We start from the raw sequence: 23206 nt of genomic DNA on the forward strand, positions 1-23206 counted from the left end.
CCAACGGCACCCTAAGGAACGAACACGCGAAGGTTGGCAAGACCCATTTTAATGGAAGCCTGACTCTGTTCTCTACCAGCACGGCGAAGTGGGGTAGGACTCCGACACAAACTCGGGATGGATGACGTAGTTATCCTTCTGCGGCCCGCCGGCCTTCTGGAAGTGACTCGTGTCCCACCTGGGAAAGGAGGAAAAACCGATGGATTGTAAGCCTCACCCACGCGGGAGGGTCCTTGCTAATCTACTTCCTACTGGTTTTCATTAGGAGATTCCAGGGAGCTTGCAAAGGGCAAGCTTTGGGAGCCATTCTCTTTGCTGATTCACTGCAGAGCGATGCTTCCACAGGTTCACCGTTTTTCTGCCCCATAGCGAATGCCTGGTCCTGGGATTTGGGGAGGGAGGTGGCCTGGTCAGTGGGGTCTCTGGTCGATGGGTGTGGCAGGTGAGAGACAAGGGGCTAAAAGGCACATGGGAGGCAGTGGGAGGGACGTGACGTGCTCGGGGGTTCTGGGAAAACCCCAGAGAATACATCTCCGCATAGCTAACTAGCCCACGCTGGTGCCTATCTTTTGTCTGCGGTGAGGCGAATACGAACAACAGGCAGATGAAATAAAGCAGTGGTGGGCAACCTGCGGTAATCCGCTGGCGGGCCGCGAGACACTGTTACATTGACCGTCTGCAGGCATGGCCGCCCACAGCTCCCAGTGGCTGAGGTTCGCCGTTCCCGGCCAATGGGAGCTGTGGGAATCAGTGGCCAGCCTGCGCCGCTTCCCGCAGCTCCCATTGGCCGGGAACAGCAAACTGCAGCCACTGGGAGCTGCGGGCGGCCGTGCCTGAGGATGGTCAATGTAACACTGTCTCGTGGCCCGCCAGCGGATTACCCTAACGGGCCACGTGCAGCCCGCGGGCCACAGGTTGCCCACCACTGAACTAAAGGTTTGTTCTAACCTTCGCCAGCATTGGAGAACCATTTTCAATCCCAATTTTAGCTAAAAGGATTCTTCCCCATGCACGTGAACACTGTTGCTAATGCTTGCACTATTTTGGTGCTTTCCTTAAAGCCCCAACTCCTGGAGTCATGTGATTACATGAGAATCTGTTTTTAAAAAAATAAGTCAGTTTCTAGCCCTCCTGGTTGCAGAGAGAAGTTGAATATGTGACCCAACTGGATTTTAAAGGCTCTGAAATCAGAATGCAAATAAGAACATTTATGATTTTTTTTTAAGTCTCACAATTTTGGGGGCCTGACCCCTGATTTTGGGCTGCTTGGGGTTGAATAAGGCCTACAACAACAAGGCTAAATTTAGTTAAACAGCCCTCCTCCCAAGGCCGGTTCCTGGTGATCATTGCCTTCTCAGTGGCAGGATCCTAAAAGTAAAGGGGGCAGTGATTAAGAGGCACTGCCAGAGGAATGGGTGAAGGACACAGCCAGGACACACCACAGCATGCTATGGTGTGACGTTATCTGATTAAAATATGACCATATAGATCATGGTTGCAACCACTGTTATATATTTGCAGCAAATCTTGTACAAAGGTTGCTGAGTGAGGTGTCTATGAAAAGATTATGATTTTCTGGTTATGATTGTGCTATCTGTATGCATGTATCATTTTTGTATGTGAAGTTATAAGTGTTGGCTCTATGCTTGGATTTCAAATGTTTGCTCCTGGGGTAACGCCCACAAGGTAGCTAGCCAGCACATCTTGGAGGGACTATTCAAATTAAGTGGCTCATCAAGAAACACTTGGTTGACAATGGACCACGGGAGATGCTCATCTACACTGAATGGACTGTCATGTAAACGTGCTGTCTGGAGCGCGGGTAATGGCTTCCTGCAATGACTGAGGAAAATTGGGCATGAACATGTGACTTGCCCAGGTGACTCCAAACTCCATCTTGTTGCTGTAATTTTCCACAGTAAGAACAATGGGATGCCCTTCACATGGCAAAAGCTATAAAAGGCCCTGGAAACCCCTCCATTTTGTCTTCAATCCTGCTTCTTGCCTCTGGAGGAACCTTGCTACAAACTGAAGCGCTGAACAAAGGACTGAATGACCCATCCAAGCAGTGGATGTACTCAAGAGATTTGATTTGAACCTGCAGTTTATTCTATCACTGCTACAAGCCTGAACCAAGAACTTTGCCATTACTGGATGTAATTGATTCCTTTAACCAATTTTAACTCTCACCTTTCTTTCTTTCTTTTTATAAATAACCTTTAGATTTTAGATTCTAAAGGATTGGCACCAGCTTGATTTTTGGATAAGATCTAAATTATATATTGACCTGGGAGTGTGGCTGGATCCGTTGGGATCAGAAGAACCTATTATTTGATGAGACTGGTGGTAAAGAACCACTCATCTCTGAATCCAGTGGGTTTTTTTGTTTGTTTTTGGTGGTGATATAAGAACTGGAATGCCTGAGGAAACTGCCTTTATGTTTTCTTGTTAGCCAGTGTGGTGAAACAGGAGTTTACTTTTGTGGCTGGTTTGGTATATCTTATGAAAGAATAACCACCAGTTTTGGCTTGTGTTTGCCCTATTTCTAAGCAGTTCATCCTGAATTTGGCATCCTCAGTTGTGACCCACGGCTACACTATGGAAACAGGGACACTGGATAACTAGGGCTCTGGGCAGATGATGATAACAAAAGCTAGTGCCACAAAGACTAGACATGGAAACCTGTTAAAAATGGCACCAAAACGAATCCCAAGCGATGGCCGCCCTATCTCAGTAGTGCTGTCAGTCTGCAGGGGTTTTGAATACTTACGTGGGGTTTTATGATTTCAAAGCACAATAGAGACATTAACTAGTAAATAAACCCTCACACCCCTGCCCAGGTTGAGAAGGCTACCAGGCAGTGGCTACCCCTGGTTTGCAGCTGGGGAACTGGGGAGGTGAAGTATAGTACAAATAATGAAAGCATTACAGCAAAAAGGCAACAAACCCATCTAAGCAACTGTTTCTAGGTCTCCTTTAAACACTCCTAGTTACATTTATAGTTCTGGGGACTCGCTCTGCTGGTCCTGGGCCCAAGTCACCATCCAAGGCTCCCGGCCCCCGGCAGGATTTGTTTTACATCAAGGTGACCTCTTGCAACCCTTTTGCTAACCGCTTCTCTTGCCGTCAGGCGAGGACCCCAGGGTGGGCAGAGCAAACACTCCTCCTTTGTTTGGTCCCTTACAATCCTTCATTATTTTGTACCATGAATAAAAGCATGGTGCTGTCCCTTAAAAATAAGCTCCTCCCACCCTGCAAACTCTGCCACTTGCTCCGTGACCTTTGGCAAGTCACTTAATCTATCTGTATTCCAGGGGCTACCATAATACATGCAGTCATTTGTCACGATTCACTTGAAACCCAAATGAGGGAAGTTCTAGCCTCTGGGGAAAGTCCAAGACTGTTGTGAGTTTCCTGTTCTCCCCAGTGTAAGACATGATTTTCTAGAGCCACGGTGCCCTTCCCCCACCACTGAACCCGGCTTTAACTTTCTTACTTAAGGTTCATATATGGGAAAGATTGCGGCGGGCTGTGCAAAGGTGCATAGTCCATCGTCTCTCGGCTGCAGCCGCAGTATGGGATATTCCTGAAACAAACGCAAGGGGATGGTTAGCGATAGCAACAGGCGGCCGGGCTTGCTCCTCTCTGCTCCCTCTCGTTTTGGTGGTCAGTGAGCTTACGTGGGAAAGATCCTTCCTCCCTCCTCACAAATGGGGCATGGTGGCGTCAGCAGCGTCAGAGACGCAAGTGGCGGCGGTAGGACTCTGGGGTGGAGTAGTAATGACAGGGAGAGGTCTGTCCACAGCACAGGGACTAACGTCCCAGGGGCAGGTTTTAGTTGGGCCGAGCACCCAGACTTTAACTGCAGGGAAAACCAGATCCCTGGGCTCCTCCGCTCCGAGCTGCTCCAGCTCTCTCCTCCACAGAGCGAGGTGGTGCTAGGAGCACTGCTCCTGGAGATGGAGGGGTTTTCAATGGGCAGCAGTGGGGCTACAGCGCTATCCTCAGAGGGCTAGGCAGGCAAGGGGCTGACCCCGAAGGCAAGGCAGGGCTGGGGCTTTGGCATGGTCTGCACCCAGGAGCAGCACCACTTTAACTACACCGGTTCCTGAGCAAACTGAGTGAAGCAGGCTGTGTATCGGCCGCTCTCAAATCGGTTTGAGAGCATCTGCCCAGGGAGATTGCATTGGTTGCGTGAAACAGGTTCACGCTTCGTAAAAACTGCAATTTCTGTGTGGCTGGACCCCATGGGTGATGGGCACTTTATAAACACCGAGACAGAGAGACGGCCCATGCCCCGGAGTAGGTTCCCCTGTGCAGTCTCTCGGATCCAAAGCAAAATAATACCCAGAGCTGCTACTGCAACCTCTCCGCCTGCCCGTCAGTCACTAACTCCGGGAGTCAGTCCTCTTCATATTGCCCATTGCTCCAGCACCCCAAGGACCCAGAGCTTTGACTATTTGGGTGTCCTGGCCTGTATTTGCCAGGATTGCTCTCATCTCCTGTGCTGAAGGTCCCACCCTTGGGTCACCCCTGACTCTTCTCGTCACTGCCCCTGCCTCTGCGGCTACAGAGCCTCCGGCCACGCTTGCGTATAGATATATCCCTCTTTACGGTATTGCCCTTACCTCTGCGGTGCCAGAGGGGATGTACCTGGCTCGCAGCCCTGTCCTGGGGAGCTGCAGGGCTGCTGCTGGCTACTCAAGCAAAGAGTTCTAGTGACTTCAGCTTGGGCTCACTGACAACTGCTCCCCAGTTGGGTGGAGAGGGAGGAGGGCACGGGGGTGTGGGCGGGGGGGGGGAGGGGCAGAGCACCAGTGGGGAGGAAAAAGGAGGAGGAGAGAACTGGGAAAGTGAGGGTGTGGAAGGCAGAGAGAGCAGGGAGGCAAAGGGGAATGAGAAATGAAAACACCGCCCAGGGAAAACCCAACGGACTGAGAAAGGGGACAGGTGCCAGAGTGTTGCCAACTCTCAAGATTTTGTCATGAGTCTCAGGATAATTACTGGGTTCCTTAAAGCCCCAGCTCCTGGAGTCACGTGGCTATGTGATGACTTCAGCCTTCATTCTTAAAGAAAAAGTAAGGGCTGTGGAGAAAGCATCAAAATGTGACCCCAGTGCGCCCCAAAGGCTCAAAAGCAGAAGGCAAATCAAAAGGACACCCAATCTATTCTTTTTACATCATCTCACGATTTTAAAGCCAATCTCATGATTTTTGGTGAGCCTGACTCATGATTTTTGAACCTTTGGGGCTGGCAATACTGGGAGAAGAACGAGTGAGAGGGGGATCTTACCCCAGGGCGGGATGGGAGGAGATGGGGGGTGCGCCAGGAGGCGGGGGGCGAAGGTGTCGGTCCTTTGCAAAGGGGCGTGAAAGGGCCCTGTTTTCTCTGCACTGATCCCCACCTCAGCCTCCCCTCCTACACGCCCTGCTCTCTCCTGATCCTCTTTCAATGATGTTCAGTTGTCTGGGCCCGGGGCGGCAGTGAAGGGCAGGGCCGAGAACACCCGTGTTTCCCTGAACGCTGCCTTTCCTTTCCCCAGCACTGGGCCTGCTCTTTGCCCCGCAATGCCCATCTGCCGGAAATGAGGGCCCGATCCTGCATGCCAAACTCTCCGTCTGCCCAGGGGAGCTTTGGGTGCGATGGGCAGGATCGGGGCCCGAGTTCTGACCCCCCGTGGGCCCTGCAGGAGCAATGAGGAAGGATGGGGCTGGATTCTGCTCTGCCCCGAGAGGGAAGTGTTATGTGCACTGTGTAACCCTCCGAACCTTACAATCTTCTCCACTAGCTGGTTGAGCTGCCTCTCGTTGCAGGGGGCGCCGTCCACGTAGTAATCCATCCCGCGCAGGCAGTAGTGGCGCCCGGTGCAGGGGCTGTAGTAGCCTTGGAAGGGCTTTCTCCCAGGGATGGTGGAACGGTGCTGGACGGAGGGGAGCTGGCTGCGGGATAAGCTGTTCAGCATGTTGACCACCACTTCCCTTTCTGAAACAAGAGGAGCCAAAAGGGTGGGGGAGGGGAAACCGGACATTCGCCGCCCTAGACGGAGAGCCTGGCCCTCAAGCGTTCTGGGTACAGCGCCCGTGGCAACTAGGGCAAAACCAGAGCAACCAAGGAGTTGCAGAATCCAAACGGGGGTGGAGAAGGGAGGATGGGTGGGCTAGTGACTAGAGCAAGGATCCCATGCTTACGTGTGTGTGTACTTGTGTGCGCATGCACATGCCACGTCTCCCTCTAGTGGCCGTGGGCAGGACAACAATCTACTACTGGGGCCAGCTACCGAATTGCTTCTTTAGCTCTAGTTACAGAGGTTTATAATAATATATGGAGATATCCCATCTCCTAGAGCTGGAAGGGACCTTGAAAGGTCATTGAGTCCAGCTCCCTGCCTTCACTAGCAGGATCAAGTACTGATTTTGCCCCAAATTGCTCCCTTGAGGCTTGAACTCACAACCCTGGGTTTAGCAGGCCAATGCTCAAACCACTGAGCTATCCCTCCACCCATGCTTGGGTGCAGAAAGGCCCCACTGGTGACCTGGGCAGGTGGGTCAATGCACAAGGGATTGGAAGCCCTCCACAACATTTCCCAAGGGGAGTGGCCCTTTAAGAAAGCTCCCAACATCCTCAAGGATGAAGAGACTCAGCAGTGCCATAAGCTACCAGCGGCGGGGATCAGCCAAGCCCACCGTGCCCCACTCCCAGCAGCCGCAGGGAGGAGGCACCTTCACAGCCTCAGGAACCCTGGTAACCTCAGGGATTCCTGACCGTGAGCTGCCTTGTGGGGTTGGTGAGTACGGGAACGGAGGTAGCTGAATTGGGGGCAGTTAATTGGCAAGTCCTGGCGTCGCCTTCAGAGCCCCAGACGGCAGCGACAGCAGAGCTTATGCTCCGGAATGGCTCCAGGGGCTTCCTGGTCTTTTGCAGCTGAAGGGACCCAGAAATGCTGCACATAAAAACCTCCCAGGGAAATATCTACCCGCTGCTCATTGCGGGACGCCTTCTGTTTCCAGCCTGCGAGGCATTGTATGGATTACAATCTCCCCCACTGGCTCTCCTGGAATCCCCACTCTCTCGAGGTAAGGTTATAGGAGGACCCAGTACAATTACCGTAATTATTGAGCCGGTCGGGCTTCGGCGGGTATTCCATGGGCATCCCGCGGAGAATGGTCTCCATCCCGGCTTCCTGCAAGGAAAGATTTCAGAGCCTTCATGTATGTCCAGCAAACGTGCAAAGCCCCCTGTTCGTCTCTGGATCAGGAACAGCCCGGGCAGCAAAAGCACAAGCTTCCCTCACCCTGCCCTGCCCTTGCCCGTGGGAGGTGAGAGCAGGCGCCATCCTTGCCTTGGCCTCTCTGTGGAGACCGCCAGCGTCGATGCTGCTTAGTGAACCGGTGGCTTTTCTGACGTGGCGAACGCTTGGCCACTGGGAACTGGGCCAACACCTAAGTCATTCCACAGACTCCACCGAACCCAGAGTTACCTTGACCGTTTTCTTCTGTTTCTATTGCACAGAACTACACAGCACACGTGCCATGAAAACAGCACAGACACAGACACGTTTGGGGAGGATGCGTGCGCTCGGACTGTGGCCCTGCCCCAAGGCCCACCCCTGATCAGTCTCCTCCCCCCGAAGCCCCACCCATGCCCCATCCCGGGGCCCCACTCGGGCTCCTCCCAAAGGTTCCCCCCGTGCCTACTGCTTGTGCCTCTTCGCCCCCTCCCCCAGGCCCCTGCGCCTACCCACCAGTCGGCCAACTGAGTTGGCTGTCTGCCCACCGCTTGTGTGCACCTCTTCACCCTCTCCCACGAGGCCTCCATGCAGGCAGCGTGGGGCTGGGAAGAGGATGAGTGGGAGCGGGGCCTTGGGGCGGAGCGCATGCTCCAAAGGCGGCGGGCTGGCTGGTTGGGAAGGTTTAGCCTCCCCTGGCCTCTTATACCCACCGCCTTTGCACAGATCCTAGCTACGGATATTTGCAGTGTCTGAACCCTGTCTCTGAAAACACAGCTCTCCCTATGGAGCGGGGAAAGTCTGCTTGTAGCTGGAGCAACTCCTCGCTTCCTTCGGGAGGATGGTCTGGAGCCAGACGAAGCCAGGACGTCGCTTAGCGTGCAGGGGGACTGACTCCATTTTGCAGTGTTGCGCGGTTGGGGATGCCCTGCTGGAAGGTGCTATGCAAGTGCACAGAAGTATTATACTGGATTTTGACCTGGGTGATTAAGGGTAAAATTTGCAAAGCAAAGAGTGGAGAAGGAGCCAGCTGTACAATTCTTATTTGGCTGTAGGAAGAGTCACAGGGGCTGACACCCCACAGGCCACTTTGAAAGCATAGCCCCTTCCCTGCTCATCCGCCGCACCCCGCCTAGGGACGAGAAGCGGGCGCATTCTGGAGGTCCAGGATTTACCTTTGGAAGCCTGGGGAGGTAAGTGGTATATTTATTCCACCCCGCGCTGTTGTAGGGGCCTGTCCTCCACGTTGCGTACTTGTCTCCACTGACAAAAACTGGATTGTACTTTTCTGAAATGTAAACGGACAAACAGACAAACATTTCCTACCAGGGAGGAAGAACAATGGGATTCGCAGAGTCCTACACGTCAAGGCCAAAAAGGACCCTTAGACCACCTAGTCTGACCTCCTCTATTACATGGGCTGGAGAATTTCACCCAGTTCCCCCTGGTATTGAGCCCAATCACTTAAAGCATCTCTTCCAGAAAGGCACTCGTCTTGATCGGAGGGCATGAAGCTATGGAGAACCCACCCCTGCCCTTGGTAGTTTGTTCCAATGGTTAACCGCCCTCACTGTTAAAAAGTTTCAGAGTAGCAGCTGTGTTAGTCTGTATCCGCAAAAAGAACAGGAGGACTTGTGGCACCTTAGAGACTAACACATTTATTAGAGCATAAGCTTTCGTGGACTACAGCCCACTTTGTAGCCCACGAAAGCTTATGCTCTAATAAATTTGTTAGTCTCTAAGATGCCACAAGTCCTCCTGTTCTTTTTGTTAAAAAGTGTCATTTCTAATTGGAATTTGTCTGGCTTTACCTTCCAGCTGCTGCTGCTTGGTCTGCCTGACTCCGCTAGATTAAAGCGCCCTTGAGTGACGGGTATTTTCTCCCAGGGAAGGTGCTTAGACACGGTAAATCAAGTCACCTCTTCATCTTCTTTTCGATAAGCTACACAGACTGAGCTCTTTCAGTCTTTCACAGTCAGGCTTCCTCCCCCCACCCAACCCTTGAATCGTTTTTGTGGCTTTTTACCCGTCTGAGTTTTCAAAACCCTTTTCACCATGTGGGCACCAGAGCCGGACCCAGGGTTCCAATACTGGTCTCACCAGTGCTGTAAACGGAGGCCAGATCACCTCCTTTCCCCGACTCACTCCTCTCACGCTTATGCAGCCCAGGATCACATTAGCCCTTTTGGCCCCAGCAAACCGATTAACGTGGAGCTAGCCAAAGCTGCTGGGCGGGAGCTGGGGTCCGTAACAAAACCCAAGGCAAACAGCCCCGCCATCCAAACTAACTCAGCTCCAGCCTGTCAAGTGTGCGCCGGGGAATCCCACAATGCTGGCGGGACCAATGCTGGTGCCTCAGTAGGTGCCACCATCCCCACTGGAATTAGACATTAATCAGTTCCACAGCATGGTGCAAGGGATTCTGGGATGCTGGAGGTGCCCTCTTTTGGATGGGACATACAGCTGAGACCCTGACCCCTCAGACCCTTTTAAGATCCTCTGGCACTGGCCAAATTACAACTCAGGGAATGCATTCTGCCCACCTGAAGTCTCTCTTCAGTGTCAAGTGGATTCTTCCTCACTTCCCATCCTCCACTGTGGTCTAGTATCCCCGTACATTGTTACACAGCAGCTGTGTGCCTCACCAGAGGTGGCTGCTGTGCAGTGGTGGGTTAAGTGTGCCCTGGGCAGAGTTTGCGCATCAGGTGGTTACATTGGGGGCTGGAAGGCACTGCAAAAATAGACAGTGGGGCACCAGCTAATGCTGCACGTATTTCTTATTCTAAATAACGGTAGTCTCTCTGGCACTGCTGTGTGAGAACTGAGTCAAATGTGGACTTCTGAATAGCACATGCTCTGCTGTTGGCCTTCCACTCGACAGCAGGCTTCAAGAACAGCAGCGCACAGTGCCGCCATACCAGAGTTGATGCGGTGAGCAGGGCCGGAGAAACTAGAGCAAGATTTGCAACAATAGGCACCTATAGTCAGCCTCCGAGGGCCTTATTTAGGCATGTAAGTTAGTGGCGTGAAGCTGACGTCGGGGGGAGCCCAGCACTTTGGAAAATCAGGAGCTTAAATAAGGATTTAGGGGCCTAACATTGGGCTCCTATCGTGGAAACTCTTGGCCTAGGTGCAACAGCCTCGTACTTTAAAACAGCCCTTTTGGTGCGTCAGCAGCAGGGGTGAGGGGCCAAGGGATTGTCCCAGGGAGCCAATTAACTGCACCTCTCCAGGGTGTTGCTGGCCTGGCCGTGAGGGCCAGAGGGAGAGAGGAACCACGCATGGGTTTTTTAAAAATCAGCTTCCCTCCCTCCCCACTAGCCCTTTGCTTCTCTTCCCATTTCTAGGACGAAGATGAACCTCCCAAGCCGGGGGAGGCAGCACTGACCCAGCACCCGTAGAAGCCAGGGAAGGGCAGTCCCAGGGTGGAGCCCCCATCTGCCACACTGCAGGGTCCAGGGGGCAGCGCCCCGGCTGCCAAGCAAATAGGTCAAACCTGGACTGGGCAGGAAGTGAAAATGGCCATAGCCTATCTCTGCCCGGCGCAGGATTGCTCTCCGCACACTGGGCTCTGGGGCTGTGCCCGGTTCCGTTGACATGTCCCCGGCAATGAGGGTCCCACCCTTCCCCTGGGAGACGATTCCACAGCCTGGTACGTTACGCCCCCCCCCCCTCTGGGGGCTTTTCCTGCTGTTCAGCCTAAATCCTCCTTCAGATAATTCCATCCCATCGTTCCCAGTTCCCAGAGTCCTTTCCTGCTGCTTGATGGTTATACACGCAGGCTGCTGTCCCTTCTCTGGTGCCCCTGGGGTGGCAGGAGCGGCGTACAGGTGCCCACAGACAGTCCCATTTGCCCTTCCCTCCTGGTGGCAGAACGAAGGACAGCTGGGAGGAGAGCAGAGACAAGTGGACCAGCCTGGGGCTCTTCAGAGAGAACAGGGGAGCTTAGCTAGCCACCTTGACTCCATGCCAGCCAGGCTGCTGGCTTCCCCAGGTGCACTCCTCTTCCCTGTCCCCTCCCACCCTGTGCCGTAGTAATATGGAGGCAGAAGGTGGGGGTGGGTGGAGGAGCGGAGCTTGTAATCAGGTAGAGGGGGAGGGGAGCACCGTGCAATGGGCATGCATCATGTGGAAGAGGAGGCCTCAGAGGAACTGGTGCAACCTCAGCAGGGCTGGTGGGTTTCGATGGTCCTGGACTCTAGGGCTGAGACTTTCCAAAGCACCCCCGGAGGTCTGGATGCTGGAATCCCATTCGTTCTAATGGGAATTGGGTGCGCAAATCCTTTGACCTCTGCACCTGGAATCTGGGCACTGAGGCCGGCTGGCCCAGGATCCAGGAGCGGCTGGGTGCATCCTGGCCTGACTTGTGAATGCTCCGTGGCTGGGCCAGACCGGCCACGCCTGCTTCCTCAAAGAGGGCCCCGCGTATCAGCAGCAGAGAACCACACAAGGAGCCCAGCAGTGAGAGAGCTGCTTCCCCACCGTCAATGCTGAGCACTGGGTCTCTGCACTGGGGAGGAAGGGTCTGTATGGAGGAGAAACGGGTTTCTTGCAGGAGAACAGGTAGGGATGCACAGGGTGGGGACCTGTGCTTGCTCCTGGCGGCCTTTGCTTGTACCGCAGCCTCCTGGCCTCCAGCGACCCAGCCAATCTGCCCCTGTTCGGCACCCCAAGGCCCACTCTTCTTTAGGAACCCCCGGGCTCTGAGTGCAGTTCCCAGCACTGGGTGGGAGCACGCTATGCACGAGCTGGAAGAAGAGGGACAGGGAGCTGGGCTGTGGGGCAGGTGGTTTAAACAATCCAGCAATACCTTCGGGTCTGGTTACCCAATACTTTTCTGGCCTATAGGCTGTTGGTTCTATCGCGTTCTTATAGGAATAATCCTGCACTGCATGCTTAATCATCTTCTCCAGCTGAGCTTGGTTCACCTGATTTTCCACTCTGGGCCTCGTTAACCCCTAAAGGCAACAGAGAGTTGGGAACGAAATCAGTTAAATGTTGCAAGGATACCAGCTTGCCCTTTGCAAATTCCTCTGTGTTTGGGATAAAGCCAATTAAATTCAAGGCTGCAGTGAAGGGGGAAAGTCCATGGGCATCAAGGCGTGTCATGACTGATAATATGCTCGTCACTGTGGCCACCCAGAGTGTAACAACAAGATCAGAGCTAGAGCTGAAAACCTCATTCTCAGAAAGCCTCTGCACTTGAGTAAAAGGGAAATCACCTTTAGTAGTTAGTCATATAGGGCCTATGACACACAGCTGAGCAGTTCTGGTTACAGCCAGTAGGAGGTAGCTAAGCTAGTTCAGTGTGCAAATCTGAATGCTCTCCTTCTTCAAAGTATATAATGGCAACACCTGACGATAACATGGTGCTTTTATCCATAGACATCAAAGTGCTTTGTAGAGGTAGGTTCCCTACTTTTATTTTTGCAGGTGATGGAATTGGAGCCAAAAACCAAAGGAGGAATCAGTGTACTGCCAGGATTAAAATTTAGAACCTCCTAGCTTCCCGTCCTACCCCAAAACCAATAGTCACATGGGCAGAAAACAGCCCCACGACCATTTGCTCATGGATTCCCAGTGGCACTGTCCATGCACACAGGAGTGCGTGTTCGTTTGTCATATGCACATGAACGGGTACAAGAACAAGTGCCTGCAAAGAGGAAGTTTAAAAGCTCACTAGAACTCAGCCACTAACCTGGCTTGTTCTGGATATTTTGGAGCTACTCTGGTATGCCGTGGGTTAATGCTTATTGGTGTGTGCGCACTGGAACTGTAGGTGCTCCTTTGGCATCCCGCAACACATGATGCTGCATCAAAATATTGTCCCGTAACAATGGAGCCTGGTGCCCTTTCACCATCCCTGGAAGTGATGTAAGAACATGTGACTGTCTCCTCTGGAGGGAGGGTAGCGTGGCCTACTGGATAGACACCAAACGAGGCTTTAGAAGAGCTGGTTCAAACCCCAGCTGTACCATGAACACACAAACTCATGTCTATTTCCCTTCCCACCTTTAGTCTGGCCTATTTATTGAGCTCTTGGAGGCAGGGACTGTCTCTTTGTCCAGCACTCAGCAGAAGGGGGCCTCTCCATGCCAGGGAAATATAAATCGGAATAAAAGCACTGTCGTCGTAAGCAGGGTGATCTCAGAAATACCAAGGCGCACGGCAACCACAAGGGTGTCTCCCACTGAACACTCAAAATGACCACCCACGTCCTCCCTCTTAAGCGCCCAGAAATGCCCCTTTAACCCAGGCCCCTACAGCGAGCACAGGACGAGCCCTTGTTGCTCACACTCAGATCTCTCCTAACCCACTTCTCTGAAGCTTTTCTACCGTAATCCACTAAAAACATGCACAGACATGCACCACCCTGCACAGCAGGCTGCCCAGGGGATGGCAGTTTGAACCGGATTGGTTGGGTCTTATTTGCATTGCACGCTCTCTGGACCGGGTACAGTGGGGGCCCCATCCTGCCACCTCCGGGAGACTCAACGTTGGCTTCAACAGAACGTAAAAAATCTCTAAACTGGTGACTGGTGTGGAGAAAGTGAATAGGGAAGTGTGATCGACCCCTTCTCATACCACAAGAATCAGGGTCACCAACTGAAATGAATAGGCAGCAGGTTTAAAACAAACAAAAGGAAGTATTTCTTCACACAACGCACAGTCAGCCTGTGGCACTCACTGCCAGGGGTTGTTGTGAAGGCTGAAACTAGAACAGGGTTCAAAAAAGAACTAGGTAAGTTCCTGAAGGACAGGTCCATCAATGGCTATTAGTCAAGATGGTCAGGGGTGCAACCCCATGCTCCAGTGTCCCTAAACTTCTGACTGACAGGAGCTGGCACTGGGCGACAGGGGATGGGTCACTTGATGATTCCCCGTTCTGTTCATTCCCTTTGAAGCACCTGACATTGGCCACTGTCAGAAGACAGGATTTCTGGGCTAGACGGACCATTGGGCTGACCTATTATGGCCATTCTTATGTAACACACTCAGGCCCTCTAGCCTGTCAGTGCTCATACAGGGCTGAGTGCCCAATCCGTAACAAAGGGGCTGGTCCATCTTCAATAGCTCAGACGTTCTCCTGCCCACGCTCTGGGCTCAGCTTTCACCCTTCCGGGGCTCTCTTTCATCGCCCCCACCAGCCCTTCCTGGGCTCACTGCTCCCTCCTCCCATGCCTTCCTGCTTGGAGACTTTCCCTGCTTTGGCAGGCCATGCCCAGCCCTACCTAGCCGGAGTCTCCCTGCAGTGTCACAAGATCTCCTACCTCCCTGCAGACACCTCCATCTTCCCCCTGCCTAGATTTCTCCCTCATCTATCCCACAGGCCCGGTTGACTCACGTGCCCCATTTTCCCCACCTGGAGAAGCGAGTTAGTGTCACAGGTGGGAACTGAGAGACCCACCCCTACTGTTAAAGGACCAGCCACCCTGTGACCTCCCAGATTGGCCGGGGAACCACCTCTCCAAGTTAAGCTCCTCTCCTCTCCGCCCTGCTCCTTCTGCAGCAGCGAGCATTGTGGGTAAGAGGTGCCCCAAAAAGAGACTGCATTGCTATGATACTGCAGTGCTTCCTGAAGGCCGGACGAGTCAGGCAGGGCCCATTTGAGTGGGGTGTGGAAAAGGCTTTCGGCCTGGGGACCGCAGGCGACATCTAACCCCAGGGCCCATGAGAACCGTCCCACTGCCCATTTTGTCACAGTTTCGGTCTGGTCCCTTGATCTGTGCCCTGTGGCTCTGTTTCCTTTTAGGGCTGTCATGTGTGAGCGCTGGTCGGAGGAGGGGTCTGCCAGCATGACGTCAATTAGAAGCATTCATTTATTATGCTTTGTATTGTCAGATAAAGCACTCCCACCCCAGGCTCTTTACAATAAAGAGCAGCCGTTAAATAGAGAGACACCCTCCACTGACACCAGTGCACCATACCTCAAGTCCCAGCAAAGATCTCCCCCAGTAAATCCACCACGAACCTCCATGTACCACCCCACCTGGCAAATAGCCCTGCAAGCCAGGGACCGAAGATGGGCCTGGCCACAAAGGCATAAAAAGCACAGGGCAAGAGAGTCAGCCAGTCAACCGTGTCTGCTGTGTAGAATTCATGCAAGAAAGGGAGGAATTGCTGGTCTGTTACTCGGAACACCAGACAAGTCATGAGGTCAGCAGATGTGTGTTTCCACTGTCGGTTGCTGGATGAAACTGGGCCCGTGTATGTCGCTATTGTTCCTTCTTGTGCCTTAAGATCCACAGAAGATACAGGCCCAGACCCTCAAAGATATGTAGGTTCTTAACTCCCTGGGAATTAAGTACCTAAATATCTTGGAGGATCAGGGCCATAAGCCCTAGCAGATTCATCGATTTAAAGGCTTCAAATGGTTGTGAATCCATCCAGTAATAGCACTACCTTCTCCTTTAACTGAGGTGCCAGGGACCTGAGCTGGAACCAAAGGTCCTGGGGTTTGTCCCTCTGTGGGGTGAGCTGACCACAGGTGTGTCTGTTGTACGACGGTGACCCCAACAGACGGGGAGGTGAAAGAGGGTCAGATCCCTCCCAGTGCCCAGAAGGAGAGAAAAAAGAGATCTGTCAATTTGAAGGGAGAGGGTGTGGCTTGGCCTCAAGACAGGGGCTTGGTGAGTGGAAGAAGAATATGATACTTAGCTCGTATAGCGCATTTTTCATCAGTAGATCTGAGGGCTTGTCTTCACTACCCGCCTGGATCGGCGGGTGGAAATCGATCTCTCGGGGATCGAATTATCGTGTCTCATCGGGACGCGACAATCGATCCCCGAATCGACGCACGTACTCCACCAGCGCAGGTAGGACTAAGCGCCGTTGACGGGGGAGCCGCGGCGGTCGATTTGCCACCATCCTCACAGCGGGGTAAGTCGGATAAGATACGTTGAATGCAGCTATGCTATTCGCGTAGCTGAATTTGCATATCTTCTCTTCTCTCCCCCCAACACCCAAACATTCTCAGCATGGGCGTGGGAATCTTTGCAAAGCACCGGACACACTTCACCAGCGGACACCCCTTCCGCCAGGCCTGAAAGCAGCAGCCTTTAAACAATACACAACAGCCCTGCACAGCAGTTCAGAATAAGCCAGAATCCCGGCTCCAGCTGCAGCGGGAATGAGTGGGCAGAAGGGATGTAGCTGTGGTGTCAGGGATGATACCCTCCGCCTTGTCCCACAGGATCTTCAGTCATCACGGAGATGCTGATGCTGATGATATTTTGCTTTGCAGGAGGGTCTAGAGCAGGGGTCTCAAACTCAAATGACCATGAGGGCCTAGTGTGACCAGATGGCAAATGTGAAAAATCGGGATGGGGGTGGGGGGTAATAGGAGCGTATATAAGAAAAAGACCCAAAAATCGGGACTGTCCCTATAAAATCGGGACATCTGGTCACCCTACGAGGGCCACATGAGGACTAGTACATTGGCCCGAGGGCCGCATTAACTGACACGTCCCCCCCGCCACCCTCGGCCCGGCCCCCACTCCACCCCTTCCATGAGGCCTCGCCCCTGCCCCGCCTCTTCCCACCCCTTCCCTGCCCCCATTCCAACCCCTTTCCTGAAATCCCCACCCCAACTCTGCCCCCTCCTGCCCCCAGGGGGCACAGGAGGGGTGTGGGATGTGGCAGGGGCTCAGGGCAGGGAGATGGGGTGTGGGGTGCAGGAGGGGTGAGGGGTATAGCAAGGGTGCAGGGTGCGGCAGGGGGCTCAGGGCAGGGAGTTGGGGTGCAAGAGGAGTGTGGGGTGCGGCAGGGGGCTCAGGGCAGTGGGTTGGAGTGCAGGGTGCGGCAGGGGGCTCAGGGCAGGGGGTCAGGGTGCAGGAGGGATGCAGGGTACGGCAGGGGGTTGGGCTGCAGGAGGGGTGCGGGCTGCGGCAGGGGGTTGGGCTGCAGGAGGGGTTCGGGGGGCAGGATCTGGCCCGGCGCATATCGGGGGGCAGGGCAGGCTCCCTGCCTGTCTGCCCTGTCCCCACGCTGCTGCCGCCCCTTCTCTTTCCGGAGCAGCGCGGGGGCAGGGCAGGCAGGGAAGAGAAGCGGGGGCAGAGGGGCTTGCGGGTCGCAGAAAATAACCCAGCGGGCCGCATGTGGCCCCCAGGCCGCGTGTTTGAGACCCCTGGTCTAGAGGCCCCAGTGCACTAGGTGTTGTAACGCCCACAGTAAGAAAAGTCCCTGACCCACAGTGGTTGCAATCTAAAAGCCCCACAGCCGCCTACGGTAAAGGGATTCTGATGCAAGCCTCGTTGGAAAGACAACAGAGTACCCCGGCCATCAACTTTCCTGCTAAGGGAAAAACCACAAAATAACCCCCTGGCCTGCAGCCCCCTTCAAAATGTTTGGCAGTTTCCTGTCCCACTCCCAGTTTAGCCCAAAGCTGCTGAGCTTATGTCAGTGGTCCCCAAATTTTTCAGCGTCACGTTCCTCCCCTTGCCCCTGTCCATGCCCCCTAGGACACAGACAGGGGTAAGGGGGCTGGGGCCACAGCTGGGGGTGGGTCTGGGGCCAGGAGTGGGGGCAGGGCTGGGGGCAGGGCTGGGAGTGGAGTGGGGCTGGGTGATGCTCCCTCCCCGCTCCCCGAGGGGGCTGGCCTGGGACCTGCGATCCCCCCCCAAACATTCCTCCATACCCCCCTAGGGAGGTGCACCCCACAGTTTGGGGGCCTGTCACCTGATGCTGTCCACACCCTGGGTGCCAGGCTCACAGACCATCGGGAACCCGTCCTTCAGCTAACAGGGCTGTAGATTAGCAGTCTGAGGCGTGGGAGATTTACCTCTGTAATAAACTTGTTTTCTTCCCACAACGTAAGTGGCCGTTCCCTGTAAGTCTGTTTCACAGTACAAGGCGGTCGGTAAGATTCTGTATAGGTGCTGATCGGCGTCTTTGTTTTATGAGCAAAGAGGAACATCTCTCAAACGGGTCCTTGGAAGGGATTCCACCTTCCGTCTAAACTACGTCTCAACTGATTCCCCACGAGCCAGCAAGGGCTTTATGCCTGAAGTTAATTTCTGGAGTCCACCACAAGCCACGCTGAGGGGTGAGACTATGAAAAAGGCTCTCTGTACTACTGTAGCAAATTAAAAGTCTGTCTCCCAAATCTGACCACCTCCCCCAGTCACCAGCCCTGCTTGCATCACCAGTGATGTCACAGTCGGTTGGGTCAACCACATTGTAGCTAAAATTTAAAAGCGAGATCCCTGTGGATCCAACCCTTCGGGCAGGTAGATTGTATCAAAACAGGGTCCTTTGGCAGATGGGAAACGATTGCCCATAATATCAAAGGCAACCCCTTGGCACAGAGGCGCCGACTTTCTGATCTGCCGGGGGCCCTTGACCCCTGCTCCGCCCCAGGCCCGGCCCCTACTCTACCCCTTCCCCCAAGGCCCCACCCCACCTGCCTCTTCCTGCCCCCCCGCCCCGCCCTGCCTTTTCCCACCCTGTTCCGCCCCCTCCCTCCAGCACAATCTGCCCTCGCTCCTCCCCCTCATCTGCCACCTTCAGTGAGTTCCTAGCCACCTCCAAACCCAAGTCACAATTGCTCCAGCTGTGTCTCTCTCTCGCCATCTGCCTGGGGCGATCACCATGCTCTATGAGAGCCCCCTGAGATAAAATCTTTCACCATTGCCCCATTACGTGTAAGGTGCTCGCTAGCACGATGGATATGCACCCATGTACCCTGGCTGGCTGGGGAGAAAGGCCCCGTGTTTAGTCACATCCGAGGAGCCGGTTCTGTGGGGTGACTGGCTAGGCAGCGGTTCTGCAGAAAAGGACCTAGGGGTGACAGTGGACGAGAAGCTGGATATGAGTCGACAGTGTGCCCTTATTGCCAAGAAGGCCAATGGCATTTTGGGCTGTATAAGTAAGAGCATTGCCAGCAGATCGAGGGACGTGATCATTCCCCTCTATTCGACATCCCCGCATCTGGAGTATTGTGTCCAGTTTTGGGCCCCACACTACAAGAAGGATGTGGAAAAATTGGAAAGAGTCCAGCGAAGAGCAACGAAAATGATTAGGGGGCTGGGGCACATGACTTATGAGGAGAGGCTGAGGGAACTGGGATTGTTTAGTCTCCAGAAGAGAAGAATGAGGGGGGATTTGATAGCTGCTTTCAACTACCTGAAGCAGGGTTCCAAAGAGGATGGATTTAGACTGTTCTTAGTGGTAGCAAATGACAGAACAAGGAGTAATGGTCTCAAGTTGCGGTGGGGGAGGTCTAGGTTGGATATTAGGAAACACTATTTCACTAGGTGGGTGATGAAGCACTGGAATGGGTTCCCTAGGGAGGTGGTGGAATCTCCTTCCTTAGAGGTTTTTAAGGTCAGACTTGACAAAGCCCTGGCTGGGATGATTTAGTTGGGGATTGGTCCTGCTTTGAGCAGGGGGTGGGACTAGGTGACCTCCTGAGGTCCCTTCCAACCTGATATTCTATGATTCTATTTGACCAAGGCGTGAGCGGAGGCCAAGGCACGCCTGGAGCCTGAGACATGCAGGAGTGAGCAGGGGCATCTCAGTGAGAGGCGTCCAGGATGTGAGCTGGGGCGTAGGGGTTCGGGTGGCAGGAGGGGAGTACATTGGACTATGATGCATACAGACAGACATGTACCGATTTAATAGCAAGTGCAGTAATTCAGAAATAATACAACACATGGACTGTTGGGCATTTAAATGGAGGCGGGGGGTGGGGGGGCAGTCAGGTACCTGGTAATCAGCAGGGTACAAAGGCTGGCTGGAGAGAGAGGTCAGATCGTTAGGAGAGATGAGGTTTGGCTTAGACACATCCCCATAAAACATAGTGTGACCCCCCTGCCTAGGATGTTGGCAGCAGGAATCAGACCTGAGCCTTCTAGAGCTAAAAATCCCAGTTCTAGCCCCTGGCAGGCTCTAGCAGACCCATAAACCTCCATATGGCCTGGCCTCCTGAGGTAGACAGCGCACCACACTGCATTAGTAGGGGTTACAGAAATGACCCCCCCTTCTTCCATTGCCAGGTCGCCAGTATTCTGCGGAGCTCTCTCATCCCCACCGCCGCGCCCATCCAAGGGGATGGCTTGTCGGATCTTTCTGACCATGACTGCCTGAGCGGGCTGCACCGCCTCTCGGCCTCGGGCGCTTGGGAGCCAGTCTTTGCTATGTTCACTTCATGACCAATGACTCCCTCCCACTAATTGGAGTGATTAGATTATTGGCGATGGGAAGTAGATAATTAATAAGCGGCTGCTGCTGGCAGCACCTCCTGGAGTACAGCATGTCTTTCCTCCTCAGCCTGCAGTGAGCTTGTGTTGCAATGAGCTGGCTGGGGTGTGCATGCAATGCTGTCCCCTACTAGATAGACCCAGAGCTGCCTAGCTGTGTGTCATACGCCCCATACTGCTAAGTGCCCAGGCTGAGCCTGCATTGCCCCAAAAGAGCCTCCTTGTGATTATTTAACCTCCCTTTTTTGGACACTCTCACTCTGCACCTCAGCTCGAAAACATTTTCTAATGGTCATTCACCAGTTCTGCCACAATCTGGACAGCAGAGGGTGCCGGGTACCATATTCCAAGCCAAAGGACAGATGCATAGAGGGTGGTAGTGGAAAGTTCATGCACAGAGAAAGAAGCTGGCTGGCTGCTCAGATACCATGTCTGTGGAGAACAGTCTGAACCTGGAGGCAGGGGAACTTTTGTATATTATGTTCATTGTTACCAGCTGGCAAAAATTCATCAGACATTTGCTTATAGGCTGTTCTGCAGGGTTTTCATCCACAGCTCTAACTCACCCGGCATGTTTCAAAAATCTCTAACGAGAAAATTACTGTGATGACTTGTGGAGGCCTCGACAGCTGGGAACCCCTCAACAGCCCAGTTGTAGTTTGGCCATGCACAGAACCAAGGAGACTAACCAGGATCCACTGAAAGACACAACAAGATAGTCCAGTCTGCGATCTCCGGAGTGTCTTTAACCAGAGGTGGTTTGCAACAAAAGTGCTCCCAAATTTGGCACCTAATTTGGATAAAACTATGGTCTATAGAGACAATAGGGCCCAGCGTGCAATGTCACATCGAAATCTAAATGGCCAGGACATATTCCATTACAGTCAACCTGTGGGACATGTTGCCAGGGGATGTTTTGAAAGTATAACGGGGTTCAAAAAAGAATTAAATAAGTTCATGGAGTCCATCAATGGCTATTAGCCAAGATAGTCGGGGACGCAACCTCATACTCCAGCTGACCCTAAACCTCCAGCTGTCAGAAGCTGGGAGTAGACGACAGGGGGTGGATCGCTCTGTAACTGCCCTGTTTGTTCATTCCCTGTGAAGCATCTGGCACCAGCCCCTGTCCGTGACAGGATTCTGGACTAGATAGACCATTGGTCTGACCCAGCATGGCCGAATTTATGTTGTGACCTATAGTCGCCATGGACCGCCTCTGTGTATTATTTTATAGCACTTACAGCCAGGTGCTTCACAGCGCTAACAATGAAATCCCTGCCTGCTAAGAGCTATGGCTGGCCCGAAGGACACCATGACGTCAGTAAAGACGTTTGTTAGTGAAAGCTTTCCATTTGGGACTGGCATGCAGCTCTTCTTGCACAGAGGAACATGAACAAATGAAAATGTGGCCTCCTGGCTCAGGCAGTAGACTGGGCCTCTGGAAACATGGGTTCTGTTCCTTTCTCTGCCACTGACCTGCTGGGTGACCTTGGTCAAATCACTTCCCCCCTTGCCGTGCCTCCGTTTCCCCATCTTAAAATGGAGAGAACAATACTGGCCTCTTATGAAAAGTGCTATTTAAGCATTACAGTAGCTGCATTTATTATTTCCCTCCCACAGCAGCAGTTACCAGCGCTCATTTATAAACGAGGACAACAACAGATTGCCTCTCGCTCACCAGCTGCACTTTTAGATAGTTTAAAGTGATACTGTTACCACCACGCTGGCACGGCTGCACAGTCAAAATGCTAAGTGGAAAGGGGAGACCCACATTTTATGAGGACACCCAAAACGTCATAAAAATCAGTATCTGAAGGGCTTATGGGGCTTACTGAGATCCTGCGTCTGATAACACTGCCTACTGGGGGAGGGGGAGATTTACCTCCGTCACAAACTTATTTTCTTTCCACAGAGTATTCGGAGGTTCCTGGAAGGTTTTTCTCATGCTGTTCGGTGCTCTGTAGGAGTCCGTGTAGGTGCTGATGGGGGTCTTGGTTTTACGGGCGAAGAGGAACATCTTGAAACACACCCGTGTGGGGGAATCCTTCTTCAAATACACTCAGCGACTCCACAGGTCACGGGGACACGTCATCCGCCAAGGGGTCTTGTGCCTCAACGTCATTAGATTAGGATTCCCCACCCCCTCTAATGTCTGTGGCTGGCGGGGAAGGGAGAGGGGCTCTGCATGCTGGGGTGGCAAACTAATGTGTGTTCCTTGAATGTGACAGCCTCTCCCACTCACTAGCCCTGATTGCATCACAGGTGATGTCACAGTAAACGAGCAGGGAGATTTCATCACCTCCAGAGTCAAGGCCTTTGCATTTGCGCCAAGTTCCAACCTATTTGTAACATGCTGTGCTGCTATTAACACGAGGAACCAGAAAATCCTCGTCCTAGGACACGTCCCTTTTCCCAGTGGGTTGCCACATTCTCCAGTGGCATTCTGTTCCAGCGGACACCATTTTGCTGTATGTCTTCTGCTCTCTTGTCCATAGCAGGAGCAAGGCTATCTTATTAAGCAAAAAGAACAGGAGTACTTGTGGCACCTTAGAAACTAACAAATTTATTTGAGCATAAGCTTTCGTGGGCATGTGCAAATTAGAGACCATTAACTTTAGATTTGAACAGAGCCTGGGAATGGCTGGGTCATTACACTGATTGAATCTATTTCCCCATGTTAAGTATCTTCCCCCCTTTCTATGGGCCACCTTGATTATCACTTCATAACTTGTTTTTCCTCCTGCTGATAATAGCTAATCTTAATTGATTGGCCTCTTACAGT

At 53.2% G+C, this 23206-nt stretch overlaps 1 protein-coding gene across 1 annotated transcript; it reads right to left on the reverse strand.

Annotated features, from left to right (window-relative positions):
* Positions 1 to 49: 49 nt before the first annotated feature.
* LOC117870429 (spermatid-specific manchette-related protein 1-like) lies at positions 50 to 22441 on the reverse strand. Its single transcript, XM_034757574.1, has 7 exons — positions 22307 to 22441; positions 12036 to 12183; positions 8401 to 8513; positions 7105 to 7180; positions 5769 to 5982; positions 3497 to 3586; positions 50 to 178 (listed from the first exon to the last, which is right to left on the reverse strand). Exons 1-7 carry the CDS (start codon positions 22439 to 22441, stop codon positions 73 to 75), a joined length of 882 nt encoding a protein of 293 aa, XP_034613465.1. The 3' UTR covers positions 50 to 72.
* Positions 22442 to 23206: the final 765 nt, after the last annotated feature.

The sequence above is a fragment of the Trachemys scripta genome, unplaced genomic scaffold (genome assembly GCF_013100865.1).
Source record: "Trachemys scripta elegans isolate TJP31775 unplaced genomic scaffold, CAS_Tse_1.0 scaffold_28, whole genome shotgun sequence".
NCBI classification, from domain to species: Eukaryota; Metazoa; Chordata; order Testudines; family Emydidae; genus Trachemys; species Trachemys scripta.

Bases quoted from the DNA above. Each gene is read 5' to 3' on its own strand.
- LOC117870429 (XM_034757574.1), bottom strand. From the start codon at position 22,441: ATGTTCCTCTTCGCCCGTAAAACCAAGACCCCCATCAGCACCTACACG. The intron at 12,184-22,306 runs GTAAATCTCCCC...TGTTGCCTTTAG, and splicing joins AAAATAAGTTTGTGACGGAG to GGGTTAACGAGGCCCAGAGT. The intron at 8,514-12,035 runs GTATTGCTGGAT...TTTACATTTCAG, and splicing joins TTGGGTAACCAGACCCGAAG to AAAAGTACAATCCAGTTTTT.